General features: G+C 39.1%; 1 protein-coding gene across 2 annotated transcripts in view; it reads left to right on the forward strand.

The window, feature by feature from the left end:
* PRKDC (protein kinase, DNA-activated, catalytic subunit) overlaps positions 1 to 18,087 on the forward strand; it is a 282,873-nt gene that overhangs the window by 57,684 nt on the left and 207,102 nt on the right. For both annotated transcript variants that reach the window (XM_066379091.1, XM_066379092.1), the window contains exon 22: positions 4,033 to 4,139. In XM_066379091.1, the coding sequence (XP_066235188.1) occupies positions 4,033 to 4,139 (107 nt within the window). The remainder of the gene's footprint in view (positions 1 to 4,032; positions 4,140 to 18,087) is intronic.

The raw sequence follows: 18,087 nt of genomic DNA on the forward strand, positions 1-18,087 counted from the left end.
TCACAGGCAAAATTTCAGATAATTTGTACAAAAAAAAATTAAGAAAGAGATTATAAAATGAGTAAATTGAAAGTTTTTTTTCTGTTGCTGTGTAGTAAGTTACCACATATTTAGCCGTTTAAAACAACATCCCTTTAAAAAAAAGCAAACAATCAAGCATCTGTTATTTCACAGAAGCCCAGGTGGGCTCCAGTGGTCCTCTACTCAGTCTGTTGGGAAACTCTGGGTAGGAATTTTCTTTCGGTCCTTATGCAGGTTGTTGGCAGAATCTGAGGTTCTCATTTCCTTGCTGGCTGATCGGGGTAATTCTCAGCTCTTGGAGGCCTCTGGCTCCTGCTTAAGACCCACTCTCCATCTTCACTTCCAGCAACAACATTTTGAATTCTTTTCATGCTTCAGGCCTCTGACTTCCTCTTCTATTACCTGGAGAAAACTGTGCTCCGAAGGGGCTCCTGTGATTAAATTAGGCCTCCCTGATAAATCCCTTTTACATAAAGGAGCACAATCATGAGAGTAGCACCAGGGAGAAGGTGGTAAAGCTGCCTTAAAAGTCTGCCTATCACCTCTAGTTTCAACAGAGCAACAGCCCAGATGGGCAGAGCATTGCCCCCTAGTGGGCATGCTGGGTGTATCTCGGTCAGGTGCATGCAGGAGTCTGTCTCTCTGCCTCTCGCTTCTCACTTCAAAAAAATACCCCCCCCAAAAGTCTGCCTATCACATATACTTTTCAAGTACCTTACCCCCAAATATACGTTGTTTTACCCAATGACCATGGGTAAAAATAACAACTTTATAGTGGAGACATCTGACAGACACCTCCTTAGCCTATTGGCTAGTAGTGGGACCAATCAACAGCATATGCCTCCAGATACTAGCTTGCTGAGAATAATGCAGAGTTGCTCTCTCTGCCATTCCTGCCAAAAGTGCATGGCCTGAATATCTTTTAGGCCATGAAGTCAACATAAAAGCTCAAAAAATTATCCTGATAAGCTCCTGAATTTTTGCAGTATTAGAAGATTCCACAGGAAGTAAAGAGTAACTTTTTATATTATACACAAAGGGAAGCTAAAGAAAATCCTTTAAAATGAAGTGAGTGACCTTTGCTAAAATTTTAACTCATTGTTAATTTTGAAACTCACTTTTCAAGTTTTGTCCTTTATCATGCGCTTTCATATTCTGGAACACAAACTGACACAACTTTAAAACAGCAGTCCCTCTCGGGGAGTAAATGAGATTAAATTGTTTTCAAAGTAATACTAAGATGATATGGATGTTAATGTGTGATCTCCAAATTAAAAAATTAGGTCTACTTTCAATATAGCAGCTCTTGATAGTTCTAACCCACATAAGCAAAGAAAGATCTTTTGAGTTCTTAGTATGTCCTAATTGCGGAAAGAGATCCAGACACTAAAAAGCCCAAGATTCTCTTGCTTATGAGAAAACTACTCTCCTTCCTTCAAAATTAAAAGCACACTCAGAATTATATTACTGTACTACTGTTTCTATAGTTTTAACCACTCATTATAACATTACCAAACTTATCTCTTTCACTGAGAAAACTTGGAGTGGATAACTGAGAATCATCTGCCTGGCTCATGGAGCTTGTGGGCACACATGATACCACCGACACATTCATTAACATGACCCCACGCTCTGCATTTGTTATAGCTTACAGGGGTCTCAAACTCGTGGCCCGCGGGCCGCATGCGGCCCGCCCAACAATTTTGTGCGGCCCGCAGACTAATCCATGGGCTTACTTAATTTTATCCAAAATATTTTGAACTTCGTGGATTAGTCTGCGGGCTGCACAAAATTGTTGGGCGGGCCGCAGGTGGCCCGCGGGCCACGAGTTTGAGACCCCTGGCTTATAACAACAAGAAGCAGAAGCTCACAAACTTAGCCCTGACCAGATAGCTCAGTTGGTTAGAGCATTGTCCTGAAGAGCAGAAGTTGCTGGTTCAATCCCCAGTCAGGGCACATGCAAGAACAGATCTATGTTCTTGTGTCTCTCTCTCGCTTTCTCATCTCTCTCTAAAATCAATAAAAAAAGAAGCACACAAACTAAAGTGATGCTTACTAATCAATGTTTTACTTATAAATTATCTGGGTATTCAATCATTTATTCATTCATTGCCTCAGTCCAAGTTTTTAGGTTACCTACAGATCTTAGAAATTATCTTCTAGCTGACATCTTACAAAACATAAATTATTGGAGAAATAAAAATTTTGCCCAAAGATTTAGTTTATTTGAACATAAACTTACCACATTTTTCAAAACCTTTATGCAGGACTGTTTGTGATGAGGAAAAATTCTGGAACTAGATAGTGAATGTTGTATATGTCACTTAATTGTACACTTAAAAATAGTTAAAAGAGTACATTTTATGTTACATGTTTTATACCACAATAAAAGTTTATAAAAAGTAATGTTAACTCCTGGCTTAGTAGGCCTGAATAAGTGTAGGAAAAGCAAACCCAAGTAAAATAAAATGTAGAATAAATCATTATACTTAACACTGATAGAAAAAAAGACTTCTTTTAACCCTAAAATGCTTCTGAGTTAGTTTCTGTAAGATTTTCTTTAAAACTAGCTCATTTAAAGCATTAGAACAAAGTATCTTTATTTTGAGAAAAATTTAAGAATATTCAGTTTATATAAGCTTATCAATCTATATAAGTCAGAACAGGTCTTTAAGAGACTTTAAAATCTAATTTATTAATGCCCTACAAATATAGAACGACATTGCACACATAGGAGAGAAATAGAAGCCTTTCTCAAATCAGGCTTATAGACACATAGACACAAGGAAAACTTACAGCTTCAATTCTGCAATTTGAGTCAAAGCTTAAGAGACAGGAGACACCAACAAAACATTGACCAGATCAGATATCAAAGAGCTGTCTTTCCCAGTGTATGAAGTTCGTAACTAATCTGAGCTACAAAACAAAATACAAGTAATAATAAAAAGGCACTAAAGAACAGATTCTCTTTTCATCTCTGGCCCATCAGAGAGTGTATTTCTGCCATCTATACACAAAAGGTTACTAAATGTCAGCAGACTATAAATGCAAATTCTCAGACATTACTCCTACCTGTGGGGACCAGCATAAGCAAACCAAAAGCATGAAATCATACATAGCACAGGAACCAGAGGAGTAGAAAGCTGGTTAAGGTTCTGTCTTCATTTGGGATTCATTTCTGTGAGCCAAAAAAAAAAAGAGTCTGGTATTAAACCACCTGGCAGTTGTCCTCCAGCAATGAAGCTTACTTACCTGGCTCTGTCAGCAAATCTACTGGGCATTTCCAGGACTAGTGAAAAATAACTTTATAGCTGTAGAATTATGACTGTGTGCCGATATAAATGAACATGTGTCAAAGGTTTTGTTTGTTAACTCAAGGAACTAGAAAGTTGTTAACAGCTAGTAACCTGAATCTAATCATGAGAAAACATTATACAAACCAAATAGAGGATAGTGTACAAAATTACTGGTATATAATTTTTTTAAATGTTTAGATCATGAAATGCAAGGAAAGACTGGGGAACTGTTTCATTTTCAAGATAATAATGACAAAGACAACAAAATGTAATGTGGTTCTGAACCACAATGCTGGAATCTGAATGGTGCTAAGGATTAAATGTGGGTAATGTCTCAGGGACAATGTCCTGATTTGGATAGTTATGTGTTGTGTAAAGAAATATTTTTAAAAATAATCATAAACTTACATAACATCGTGATGTGTAGTATAAAATTTTTCTGTCCTGAAGCCCCACCACTTCTAATTATTTGTGTTTCCTGCCCAGCCTCTTGAATTTGTGACTTCTTCAAAGAGCCATATTTCTTTGTATATAGACAATATCTAAAATCAAGACAACCACTATTAATATATTTTTGTTCTAGAAACTTAATTTTAATCATAATTAAAATTAGAATTTTAATGTCTTGATTTGGTAATATAGTATGTTCACCCTACTATTCATCAAGTAAATGAATGAATACTATTTAAAATTGATTTTTGTTTTCTCTTGATAGATGCGAATAAGAATAATTGGGAAGTGTCAGCACTATCTCGAGCTGCCCAGAAAGGATTTAATAAAGTTGTGTTAAAGCATCTGAAAAAGAAAAAGGACATTTTATCAGTAAGAAATCACTTGTATTTTCTTTGCATTAAATAATGCAAAGATTAGATTCTAATGCTTATAAAAAGTAAAAATCTGCATTTAAAATGTTAGTCTTGCATATAAATTAGAATATAATATAGAAATAATTTTTAGTTTTTAACAATCAAGTGTAACTATTTATTGTCTTGATCTTGTTTTCTTGTTTCTATTCCTCTTAAATGTAGTTATATATAATAAAAATAATTCGTTCATATTCAGTAAACAGTAGAAATACTGATATTTATGTAAGATCGATTTATCAACTAACTGGGTATTAACTATAAAGTTTCAATACGTTCAGCTAATGTCAATTTTCTCCCAACATTAATTTTGTTGACAGTAATTTTCAGATGTAGCATATAATGTAATTGGAAAAAATGAAGTAAATAGGGAATATTGGATTAGTATAGGAAAAATAACTTTTAGGTATAAAGTGGAAATTAAAATTTGTAAAACTTAAAGTTTTTTAAAATTTAGTTTATTGGACTGACATTGGTTAATAAAATTATATAGGTTTCAAGTATAGAATCCTACTATACATCGTCTGTATATTGTATTGCATGTTTACTACGCAAAGTTAATCTTTTTTCTTCCCAGTATATTTGACCCTCTTTACCATTGGCTGCCTTCCCCAGCCTCCATTTCCCTCTGGTAACTACCACTGTTGTCTGTGTCTCTGAGTTTTTGTCTGTTTGCCTTGTTCAATTGCTTTCAGTTTTATCTCCTACATAGAAATGAAATCATATGTCTCTTGACTTTTCCTGTCTTATTTCACGTAGCATGATATTCTCAAGATCTATTCGTGTTGTCAAAATGACTATATTACATCTTTTCTTATGGTTGTGTAGTATTTCTTTTTCTTTTGTATTTTATTTAAAAAATTAAATTTAACAGGGTGACATTGATCAAGAAGAGTACATAGGTTTTAGGTAAACATTTCTGTAGGATTTCAACAGTTGATTATGTGTGTACCCATTACCTAAAGTCAAATAATTTTCTGTCACCTTATATTTGTCTTGCTTTACTGCCTTCCCCACACATACCTCCCCCACTTCCCCATCCCCCAATAATTGCTTCACTTTTCTCTATGTCCAGAAGTTTCAGTTTTATATCCCACCTATATGTGAAATCATATAGTTAGCTTTTTCTGATTTACATATTTCACCTAGTGTAATGTTCTCAAGGTCCATCCATGTTGTCGTAAATGGTCATCATTTCTGAAGACTGAGTAGTATTCCATTGTATATATGTACCACACCTTAATCCAGTTCTCTTTCGAGAGACACTTTGGTTGTTTCCATGTCTTGGCCTCTGTGAATAATGCTGCGATAAACATGGGGGTGCATGTGTCTTTATGTTTTGAGTTTTGGGGGTAGATAACAGTAGAGGAATTGCTGGGTCATATGGTTGTTCTATTCTTAGTTTTTTGAGAAACCACCATACTTACTTGCATAATGGCTGTACCAGTTTGCATTCCCAGCAGCAGTGAATGAGGGTTCTTTTTTCTCTACAGCCTTTCCAACACTTGTTATTGCCTGTCTTCTTTTTTTTTTTTTTTTTTTTTTTTTTTACAGAGTCAGAGAGAGGGATAGATAGGGACAGACAGACAGGAATGGAGAGAGATGAGAAGCACCAATCATTAGTTTTTTGCTGCGACACCTTAGTTGTTCATTGATTGCTTTCTCATATGTGCCTTGACCATGGGGCTACAGCAGACCAATTAACCCCTTGCTTGGGCAACCTTGGGTCCAAGCTGGTGAGCTTTTGCTCAAACCAGATGAGCTCACGCTCAAGCTGGTGACTTCGGGGTCTCGAACCTGGGTCTTCCGCATCCCAGTCTGACGCTCTATCCACTGCGCCACCGCCTGGTCAGGCTTGCCTGTCTTCTTAACAGCCAATCTAACAGGTTTGAGGTAGAATATTATTGTAGTTTTGATTGGCATTTCTCTGATATCTAGTAAACATGAGCATTTTTTCATATTATCTGTTGGTCATTTATATGTCTTCCTGAGAGAAGTATCTGTTCAGGTCCTCACCCCATTTTGTAATTTGATTGTTTGCTTGTTTGTTACTGAGCTATGTGAATTCTTTGTATATTTTGAATATTAACCCCTTATCAGAGCTGTTGTTTGAAAATATCATCTCCCATTTGGTTGGCTGTCTTTTTTTTGAAATTTCTTTTACTGTGCAGAATCTTTTTAGTTTGATAGAGTCCCATTCATTTATTGTTGCCTTTACTTCCCTTGCCTTTAGGGTCAAATTCATAAATTGTTTTCTCTGACCAAGGTCCATCATGAGTTTAGTACTTGCATTTTCTTCTATGTAATTTATTGTTTCACATCTTATATTTAATTCTTTGATCCAATTTGAATTAATTTTTGTGCAGGGGGACAAACTGTGGTCAAGTTTCATTCTCTTGCATGTGGCTTTCCAATATTCCCAGCACCATTTATTGAAGAAGCTTTCTTTTCTCCACTGTTTTTGGCTCCTTGGTCAAAGATGATTTGTCCATATATGTATGTGGTTTTATTTCTGTACTCTCGATTCTGTTCCATTGGTCTACATGTCTGCTTTTCTGCCAATACTATGATGTTTTGATTATGTGGCTTTATAGTATAATTTTTTTTTTTTTTTTGCATTTTTCTGAAGCTGGAAACAGGGAGAGAGAGTCAGACAGACTCCCACATGCGCCCGACCGGGATCCACCCGGCACGCCCACCAGGGGCGAAGCTCTGCCCACCAGGGGGCAATGCTCTGCCCATCCTGGGCGTCTCCATGTTGCGACCATCCTGGGCGTCGCCATGTTGCGACCAGAGCCACTCTAGCGCCTGGGGCAGAGGCCACAGAGCCATCCCCAGCGCCCGGGCCATCTTTGCTCCAATGGAGCCTTGGCTGCGGGAGGGGAAGAGAGAGACAGAGAGGAAGGAGGGGGGGTGGAGAAGCAAATGGGCGCTTCTCCTATGTGCCCTGGCCGAGAATCGAACCCGGGTCCTCCGCACGCTAGGCGGATGCTCTACCGCTGAGCCAACCGGCCAGGGCTGCTTTATAGTATAATTTGATGTCAGATAGTGTATACCTTTGGCATTATTCTTTTTCCTCAGAATTGCTTTGGCTGTTCCAGATATTTTCTGGTTTCATAAAAATCTGGTGATTTTTTATTCTATTTCCTTAAAAAATAACATTGGAATTTTGGTGGGACTAGCATTAAATTTGTATATTACTTTGGGTAATATGGCCATTTTCATTAAGTTGATTTTTCCAATCCATGAACATGGAATATTTTTTCATTTCATTGTGTCTTTTTCAATTTTTTTCAATAATGCTTTGTAGTATTCATTATATAGGTCCTTCACATTGTTTGTTAAGTTTATTCCTATGTATTTTATTTATTTATTTTGTAATTGTAAAAGGAATTGTTTTGGGGGGATCATTTTCTGAAGTTTCATCCTTGGTATATAAGGAAAGCAATAAACTTTTCTACAGTATATTAATTTTGTGTTCTGTGACTTTACTATATTTATATTGATTTATTTCTAATATTTTTTTGGTAGAGTCTTTGGGTTTTTCTATATATAGGATCATGCCATCTGCAAAAAGTGATACCTTTACTACTTTTCTGAAATGGATGCCTTTTATTTCTTTCTTTTGTCTGATTGCTCTGGCTAAAACTTCCAGAACTATGTTGAATAAGAGTGGAGAGAGCGGGCAGCCTTATCTTGTTCCTGAATTTAGAGAAAAAGCCTTTAATTGTTCACCATTTAGTATGATGTTAGTGATTTGTCATTTATGTCCTTTATTATGTTGAGGTACTTTTCTTTTATACCCATTTTATTGAGTATTTTAAACATAAAAGGATATTATATCTCATCAAATGCCTTTTCTGAATCTACTGAAAGGATCACATGATTTTTCTTTCTTTTCTTGATATGTATTAACATTGATTTACGTATGTTGAACCATTCTTGTGCTCCTGGAATGAACCTCACTTGATTGTGATGTATTATTTTTTTAATGTGTTGTTGTATTTGATTTACTAGTATTTTGTTTAGAATTCTTGCATCTGTATTCATTAGAAATATTGGTCTGTAGTTTTCTCTTTTTTTTGTATTGTCTTTGTCAGGTTTTGATATGAGGGTTATGTTGGCCTTATAAAATGTGTTAGGGAGTATTGCTTCCTCCTTTTTTTTTGGAAGACTTTGAGAAGGATAGGTACCAAATCCTCTCTGAATGTTTGGTAGAATTCACTAGTGTAGTCATCTGGTCCTGGACTGTTAGTTTTGGAGAGGTTTTTGATAGTTGTTTCTATTTCTTCCCTGCTTATGGGTCTCTTTAAGTTTTCCTCTCCTTCATGACTCAGTCTAGGAAGATTGCATAGTTCTTGGAATTTATTCATTTCTTCTAGATTGTTCAATTTGGTAGCATATAATCTTTCATAGTATTTTAGTATGATCCTTTGTATATTTATGATGTCTGTAGTAATTTTTCCTCTTTCATTTCAGATTTTTTGTTTATATGAGTCCTTTCTCTTGCTTCATAGTGAGTGTAGCCAGGAGTTTATCTCTTTTATTGATCATTTCAAAGAACCAGCTTTTGATTGTATTAATTTTTTTTTTTTTTTACTGTTTTTTTTTTTTAAATAAATTTTTATTTGAATGGGGTGACATCAATAAATCAGGGTACATACATTCAAAGAAAACATTTCCAGGTTATCTTGTCATTTAGTTCTGTTGCATACCCATCACCCGAAGCGAGATCATCCTCCGCCACCCTCCATCCAGTTCTCTCTGTACCCCTCCCCCTCCCCCTCTCTCTCCTTCCCTCCCCCCACCTCCCCATAGCCACCACACTCCTGTCCATGCCTCTTAATCTCGCTTTTATGTCCCACCAATGTATGGAATCCTGCAGTTCCTGTTTTTTTCTGATTCGCTTATTTCACCCCGCACAATGCTACCAAGACTCCACCATTCCTCTATAAGTGATCCAATGTCACCATTTCTCCTAGCTGAATAATATACCATGGTGTATATGTGCCCCATCTTCTTCATCCAGTCCTCTATTTTTTTTTACAGTGATTAAAAGCCTTTAAGCAAACTCTTGGCCAATACAGCAAGAATCCCTAAAAGAGTAGTGTCCTTAACATGTTCCCCAAGTCCAAGTTGGCCCCATCACCATGCCAAATCCCTGAAACATGCAACCCTACCACAGTTCAGTCTGTTAGGAGCTGTCACAGGGAGCAGGAGTCCAGGAAAGTTCCCCACAGGAAAAGTCCGCATGGCACTGGAATTGTTGTCACCATTCTATATTTTGCAGCTCATGTCCAAGTCCCAATGACCGCTGCTTCTAGCTGGTAATGATTCAGGTAGACTGGAAAAAGCCATTTGCAGCATGCGTGGATATGAAGCTTCTGTTCTCCCCTGCCTGGAGAGTTGAGACCAGGTAGCTTTTTCCTGGAGCTCTGTGACTGTGGCCTGGTAAAGAGAACCTTGGGATACACTAAGCTGGGTGGCAAAGGTAAATTCATAATACAAGTTGGCTAAAGGAGGAAAGAGAGCTCTAAATTAGGAGTAGGTCCCAGCCTGAAATATGAGTGGGGCATTGAGGTAGGAGGGATAAAGGAAACACTATATATTAAGCAAAGCAGCAGAAAATAGGACTATCAACACCCACAACAGAGATCTTTGAGGGAAGAATAAAAAACCCGACTATTCAGGCAAAACATAGTTAAGTGGCCCTTGTGCGAATGAGATCAGTTTACCTGCTTCTTGGAAGAAATACCCTAGGCTCGTCAACAGTGTTGTAGATGGGGCCGACGGCCCTGGGCACCTTCAGCCTTCAGTGGCAAACCCCAGCTTTCTGGGTATGGTTAGGTCATAGGTGGCTGGAGCAGGACTGGAAGAGACTGAACCCTCCCTTAGAGGAGCGAGGGGGAAGCCCACCTTCCAGTGTCCCTGTTTCCTCGCAGCAGAGGCGTGTAAGCCTGGCAGGCTTTAGCTCAATGACCTTCCTTTCCACTATTGAAGCAGGACCCAGATGGCATCCTATGAGACCCCTTTGGGGCGTTGGAGCCTTTAAGGGCGTATCCTAAAAGCTGGTAGTTCCCCTGATCTCTATTGGGCTTTTTCTGCCTCTAGGTATCTTAAAAGCCATTCTCAGAAGATCTCGCTGAGGGGTTTGAGGATCCCCATCCGCCTATATAAATCTTTTCCATATATCTGGAGCTGTTTGGAAAAAAGACAGAACAGTGTTATTAGCTAGATCTAATAAAGAAGGTAGTAGTTTGCAGGCGAAAAAGATTTGGTGTCTCCTGTTCATCAGCATTCAAAAGAAATGTAAATTTTTTTTTTTTTTTAAGTAAAAAGCATGATATAGTAGACCCGTTGGAGTCATTGGACTGGTGTGCAGGATTCCCGGGTTCGATTCCTGGCCAGAGCACACAGGAGAAGCGCCCATCTACCTCTCCACTCCTCCCTCTCTCCTTGCTCTTCATTTCTCTCCTCCCGCCCGCAGCCAAGGCTCCACCGGAGCAAATCCACCCTGGGCACTAAGGATGGCCCCACGGCCTCCGCCCCCATTGCTAGAATGGCTTGGGTTGTAACAGAGCAACATCCCAGATGGGCAGAGCATTCCCCCCGGTAGGCATGCCAGATGGATCCCAGTCAGGCGCATTCAGGAGCCTGTCCGACTGCCTTCCCATCCCCATCCTCAGAAATATACAAAAAATAAATAAATAAAAGAAAAAATACTAAAAAAAAAAAAAAAAAAAAAGGGGAGGAGGCATTCCCTTGTGCTAAAGCTCCAGGGAGCATGGAGTGAGCTTGAGTATGTCCTATGAAACATGGAGCTCTATGTTTACATATAAGTCTTTGAAGAAGGAGGAACTGCTAAAGTAGTTTATCAGCATTTGTCCCTAAGACAGCAGTCTTTGTAGTGGGAACACCATACGTAAATATTTGCTGTCTGTCTATAGATTAAGGGGGGAATATGGCAAATGCTGAAAAGTCATGATCTTTGTGACCCTCCCCTCCCCAAACCCCCTCCCTCTCCTCCCCCCACCCTGTAACCCCAACACTGTTGTTCATTTCTCTGAGTCTCATCTTTATGTCCCACCTATGTATGAAAACATATAGTTCTTAGTTTTTTCTGATTTACTTCTTTCACTCAGTATAATGTTATCAAGGCCCATCCATGTTGTTGTAAAAGATCCTATGTCATCATTTCTTATGGCTGAGTAGTATTCCATAGTATATATATACCAAAGCTTTTTAATCCACTCGTCCTCTGATGGACACTTGGGCTGTTTCCAAATCTTTGCTATTGTGAACAATGCTGCCATAAACATGGGGGTGCATTTCTTCTTTTCAAACAGTACTATGGTGTTCTTGGGGTATATTCCTAACAGTGGTATAGCTGGGTCTAGAGGCAGTTCGATTTTTAATTTCTTGAGGAATCTCCATACTGTTTTCCATAGTGGCTGCACCAGTCTGCATTCCCACCAGCAGTGCAGGAGGGTTCCCTTTTCTCCACATCCTCGCCAGCACTTATTCTGTGTTGTTTTATTGATGAGCGTGATTCTGACTGGTGTGAGGTGATATCTCATTGTGGTTTTAATTTGCATTTCTCTAATCATTAGTGATGTTGAACATTTTTTCATATGCCTATTGGCCATCTGTGTGTCCTCTTTGGAGAAGTGTCTATTCATTTCTTTTGCCCATTTTTGGATTGGATTGTTTGTCTTCCTGGTATTAAGTTTTACAAGTTCTTTATAAATTTTGGTTATTAACCCCTTGTCCGACGCTATGTCAAATATGTTCTCCCATTGTGTAGTTTGTCTTTTTATTCTGTTCTTATTGTCTTTAGCTGTGCAGAAGCTTTTTAGTTTGATAAAGTCCCATTTGTTTATCCTGTCTTTTATTTCACTTGCCTGTGGAGACAAATCAGCAAATATATTGCTGCGAGAGATGTCAGAGAGCTTACTGCCTATGTTTTCTTCTAAGATGCTTATGGTTTCATGGCTTACATTCAAGTCTTTTATCCATTTTGCGTTTATTTTTGTGAGTGGTGTAAGTTGGTGGTCTAGTTTCATTTTTTTGCAGGTAGCTGTCCAGTTTTCCCAACACCATTTGTTGAAGAGGCTGTCTTTACTCCATTGTATTGTCTTACCTCCTTTGTCAAATATCAGTTGTCCATAGAGCTGTGGGTTTATTTCTGAGTTCTCTGTTCTGTTCCATTGATCTATGTGCCTGTTCTTATGCCAGTACCATGCTGTTTTGAGTACAATGGCCTTATAATATAACTTGATATCTGGAAGTGTGATACCTCCCACTTTTTTCTTCCTTTTCAGGATTGCTGAGGCTATTCGTGTTCTTTTTTGGTTCCATATAAATTTTTGGAATATGTGTTCAATGTCTTCGAAGTAAGTCATTGGTATTTTCATTGGTATTGCATTGAATTTATAAATTGCTTTGGGTAATATAGACATTTTAATGATGTTTATTCTTCCTAACCATGAGCACGGTATATGCCTCCACTTATTCGTATCTTCCCTGATTTCTTTTATCAATGTTTTATAATTTTCCGAGTACAAGTCTTTAATCTCCTTAGTTAGATTTATTCCTAGGTACTTTATTTTCTTGGTTGCAATGGTAAAGGGTATTGATTCCCTGATTTCTCTTTCTGACAGTTCATTATTAGTGTATAAAAATGCCTCTGATTTCTGAGTGTTGATTTTATATCCTGCCACCTTGCCAAATTCTTTGATCAGGTCTAGTAGTTTTTTGACTGAGACTTTAGGGTTTTCTATATACAATAACATGTCATCTGCAAATAATGATAGTTTTACTTCTTCTTTTCCAATTTGGATGCCTTTTATTTCTTTTTCTTGTCTGATTGCTGTGGCGAGGACTTCCAGAACTATGTTGAATAAGAGTGGTGAAAGGGGGCACCCCTGCCTTGTTCCTGATCTTAAGGGGATTGCTTTTCATTTTTGCCCATTGAGTATGATGTTGGCTGTGGGTTTTTCATAGATGGCCTTTATCATGTTGAGGTATGTTCCCTGTATTCCCACTTTGCTGAGAGTTTTGATCATGAATGGGTGCTGGACTTTATCAAATGCCTTTTCTGCATCTATTGAAATTATCATGTGGTTTTTCTCCTTTCTTTTGTTTATGTGATGAATCACATTGATTGATTTGCGAATATTGTACCAGCCTTGCCTCCCAAGAATAAATCCTACTTGATCATTGTGTATGATTTTTTCCATATATTGCTGGATCCGGTTTGCTAATATTTTGTTGAGGATTTTTGCATCTAAGTTCATCAGGGATATTGGCCTATAATTTTCTTTTTTTGTGTTGTCTTTGCCTGGTTTTGGAATCAGAATTATGCTCGCCTCATAAAAGGAGTTTGGGAGTCTTCCTTCCTCTTGAATTTTTTGAAATAGCTTGAGAAGGATAGGAGTTAGTTCTTTTTTGAATATTTGGTAGAATTCACTTGTGAAGCCATCAGGCCCAGGACTTTTCTTTTTTGGGAGTTTTTTGATAGCTGTTTCAATCTCATTTGTTGTAATTGGTCTGTTTAGGTTTTCTGATTCTTCCAGATTGATTTTTGGAAGAATATATGATTCAAGGAATTTGTCCATTTCATCTAGGTTGTCTAGTTTTTTGGCGTACAGTTCTTCATAGTATTTTCTTACAATATTTTGTATTTCTGTTGTGTCAGTTGTTATTTCTCCACTCTCGTTTCTAATTTTATTTATTTGAGTCCTCTCTCTTTTTTTCTTGGTGAGTCTTGTTAAAGGTTCATCGATCTTGTTTACCTTTTCAAAGAACCAGCTCCTGGTTTCATCGATCCTCTGTATTGTTTCTTTATCCTCTATGTCATTTATTTCTGCTCTGATCTTTATTATTTCCTTCCTTCTACTAGCTCTGGGCTTTACTTGCTGTTCTTTTTCTAGTTCTTTTAGATGCAGGGTTAAGTTGTTTATTTGAGCTTTTTCTAGCTTCTTGAGGTATGCCTGTAATGCTATAAACTTCCCTCTCAGGACTGCTTTTGCTGTGTCCCATAAATTTTGAGTTGATGTATGCTCATTATCGTTTGTTTCTAGGAATTTTTTAATTTCTTCTTTGATCTCAATGTTAACCCATTCATTGTTTAATATTGTGCTATTTAGTTTCCAGGTGTTTGAATGTTTTTCAGTTTTTCTATTGTGGTTGATTTCTAGTTTAATGCCATTGTGATCAGAGAAAGTGCTCGATATGATTTCAATCTTCTTAAATTTGTTGAGCCCGCTTTTGTGCCCTAACATGTGGTCTATTCTAGAGAATGTACCATGAGCGCTTGAAAAGAATGTATATTCTGCTGCTTTAGGATGAAAGATTCTGAATATATCTATTAGATCGAGTTGATCTAATATGTCCTTTAAGTCTGCTGTTTCTTTGTTAATTTTCTTTCTTGAGGATCTATCTAATGATGTTAATGGGGTATTGAAATCTCCTACTATTATAGTATTGCTGTTGATCTCGCCCTTTAAGTCTATCAAAGTCTGCTTTATATATTTAGGTGCTCCTATATTAGGTGCGTAGATATTTATAATGGTTATATCTTCCTTTTGGATTGCTCCCTTTATCATTATGTAGTGACCTTCTTTATCTCTAACTATGGTCTTTGTTCTAAAGTCCATTTTGTCTGATATAAGTATTGCTACCCCAGCTTTTTTTTCATTTCCATTTGCGTGAAATATTTTTTTCCATCCTTTTATCTTCAGTCTGTGTGCATCTTTTGATTTAAGGTGTGTCTCTTGTAGACAGCATATGTATGGGTCCTGTTTTCTTATCCACGCAGCTACCCTATGTCTCTTGATCGGATCGTTTAATCCATTAACATTTAAGGTTATTACTGATATGTAATTGTTTATTGCCATTTTTTTTCTTTAAAACTGTTTTTCTCTTTTGCTATATTCTTTTTTTCCTTTGACCTGTTTACACCAGGTCCCTTAGCATTTCTTGCAGCCTTGGTTTGGTTGCAGTGAAATCCTTGAGTTTTTTTTTGTCTGTAAAGCTTTTTATTTCTCCTTCAATTTTAAATGATAGCCTTGCTGGATAAAGTAGTCTTGGTTGTAGGTTCTTGTTCTGCATTACTTTGAATATTTCTTGCCATTCCCTTCTGGCCTCAAGTGTTTCTGTTGAGAAGTCAGAAGTCATCCTTATGGGGGCTCCTTTGTAGGTGATAGTCTTTTTTTCTCTCGCAGCTTTTAATATTTTCTCTTTATCATTTAGCTTTGGTAATTTAATTATGATGTGTCTTGGTGTTGGTTTCTTTGGGTTTCTCCTTAATGGAGTTCTCTGTGCTTCCTGAACATGTGAGACATTTTCCTGCCTTAATTGGGGGAAGTTTTCCGCTATAATTTGTTTGAACAAAGTCTCTATCCCTTGTTCTTTCTCTTCTTCTTCAGGAACCCCTATGATGCGGATGTTATTTCTCTTCATGTTGTCACAGAGCTCTCTTAAAGTTTCCTCAGACTTTTTGAGTCTCTTTTCTTTTTTCTGCTCTGCTTCCATGCCTTTATTTATCGTGTCCTCTAACTCACTGATTCGATTCTCTGCTTCATCCATCCTGCTTTTAATTCCTTCCATTGTATTCTTTATTTCAGATATTGTATTTGTCATTTCTGTCTGATTCTTTTTTATTATTTCAATGTCCTTTTTTATATTTGTTATCTCTTTATTTAGGTTTTCGTAATGGCCATCTATGGTGGTTCTAATATCTTTGAGCATCCTAACAATCGTTATTTTAAACTCTGCATCTGGTAATTTGGTTATATCTGATTCACTTAGGTCCTTTTCTGGGGATTTCTCTTGGTTTATTTGTGTTGTATTTCTCTGCCTCCGCATTTTCTCTTCACGGGAGTGGCTGTGATCACGTGCTCGGGTGCACAAGGGTTGGTGGCCTTGGCCTTTGCCCCGCCCCCGTGTGTGACGTTATGCTCGGTCCTGAGGGCACTGGCGAGCACCTTTGCTCAGCTGCGGGTCTCCGCCTGTTTCCGAGCTTTCGCTCTGCCTTTGCTGGATGATCCCACTCAAGGAACAGCTGCTAGCCTTGGCTCTACCACCAGGCAGGGCTGCGTGCCCAAGCTCAGCTCCGTAGCGGAACTCCGCCTCTTCTGGGCTTTTGGCCCCGCCCCCGCAGGAGGAGCCGGCTACCAAGTCAGACCGCAAGCCTGGGTTGCACGGGCGGGGCAGGGATGTGCTCCTCTGCCCTTGCTCTGGGGCTGGTTTCTACCCTTTCTGGGTTTCCCGCCCTTCTCCCGAGGCTGGATTACAGGCTGCCGGCAGCTGAGCTTGGCCGCTTTTGCACACCCCCTTCTCCCTAGCCGGGCAAGATTGAGCTCACACCTGAGCCCAGTGGTGGCCAGCCGGCTTCCAACCCTGCCAGCAGAACCGCGCTTTTGTCTCCCGCTGCTGCCCGCCCTCTGGCTCACCCTCAGCCGCGTGGGTGGGGGCGTTGCAGCTCGGACCCTAAGACTCACTACTGTAGACCCTAAAGCTCCCTCCTTCTATGCGACTCTGCTCTGAAAACTGCGGGGGAGCTTGTTTGGCTGCTCTCCTGCTTCCCTTTGCTGGTATTGCTGTTTCCGGGGGAAATATTCACTTCAGCTTTGGGGAGTGACTCGTCCCAGGGGTTAGGGTGGCTATCTCCCAAAATGTTTCTCCCTGTGCCTCCTAGATTATACTCTCTTCCTGTTACTGTGGTTCTCTCCCCTCTCCCTCCGTCTCCAGGAGCCCCGGGTGAGTGTTTGTGAGAGAGATGTTCTGTGTGGTCCCTTTAAGAAGGATCCTGGGTCTGAGAAATCAGACTCCCTCACAAACAGTATCCTGACTTGTTTCTGGCTAAATACTGTCCTTACGCCTCTTCTGGGCTCTGGGGCTGCAGGCTGGGGCTTTGTTCCTGGGGCTCTGGACCCTTTCCCCTCTGCTAAACTCACTTCCCACCACGCGAGTCTCTCCCTGCTGCCGTTCTCTCCGAGGAGCTGGGCAACCCTCTCCGCGTTTCCGCTTTTCCTACCAGTCTCTGTGTGGCTTGTTCAGCGTTCCTTGGTTGAAGAGTCCTTTTAGTTTAGTCCAGAGTTGGTTTTTCCAGCTGATAGTTCATAAAATTAGTTTGTAATCCACTTTGGTTCTGGGAGGTAGATGCTGGTACGTCCGCCTACTCCAGCGCCATCTTGTCTCTCCTGTATTAATTTTTTCTATAGGTTTTTTTGTTCTCTATTTCATTTGGTTCTGTTTTAATTTTTACTATTTCTTTTCTTCTGCTGGCCGTGGGATGCCTTTGTTCTTCCTTTTCTAGTTAAGATGTGATGCTAGGTTGTTCACTTGGGATCTTTCTTGTTTGTTTCTTCTTTTTCTGACAGAGAGAGAGTCAGAGAGAGGGACAGCTAGGGACCCGACAGACAGGAAAGGAGAGAGATGAGAAGCATCAATTATTCGTTGCAGCTCCTTAGTTGTTCAGTGACTGCTTTCTCATATATGCCTTGAATGGTGGACTATAGCAAAGCAAATGACCCCTTGCTCAAGCCAAGCCAGCGACCTTAGGCTCAATCCAGTGACCTTGGGCTTCAAGCCAGCGACCTTTGGGCTCAAGCCAGTGACAATGGAGTCATGTCTGTGTTCCCACAGTAAAGCTAGTGACCCCTCGCTCAAGCTCGTGAGCCCGTGCTCAAGCCGGTGACCTTGGGGTTTCGAACCTGGGTTCTCCACATTCCAGTCTGATGCTCTATCCACTGCGCCACTGCCTGGTCATTTAACATATAAATAAGGCACGGTAAAAAGTATTTGAACTTATCTCAAGTTTTACAAATTTAATTTCTTTATAGATATACCAGCCCTATTCCCTAGTATAGCATTTTACAAAGTGTGGAGCCCAGAAGATTTAA

The sequence above is a fragment of the Saccopteryx leptura genome, chromosome 3, assembly GCF_036850995.1.
Source record: "Saccopteryx leptura isolate mSacLep1 chromosome 3, mSacLep1_pri_phased_curated, whole genome shotgun sequence".
Taxonomy (NCBI): Eukaryota; Metazoa; Chordata; class Mammalia; order Chiroptera; family Emballonuridae; genus Saccopteryx; species Saccopteryx leptura.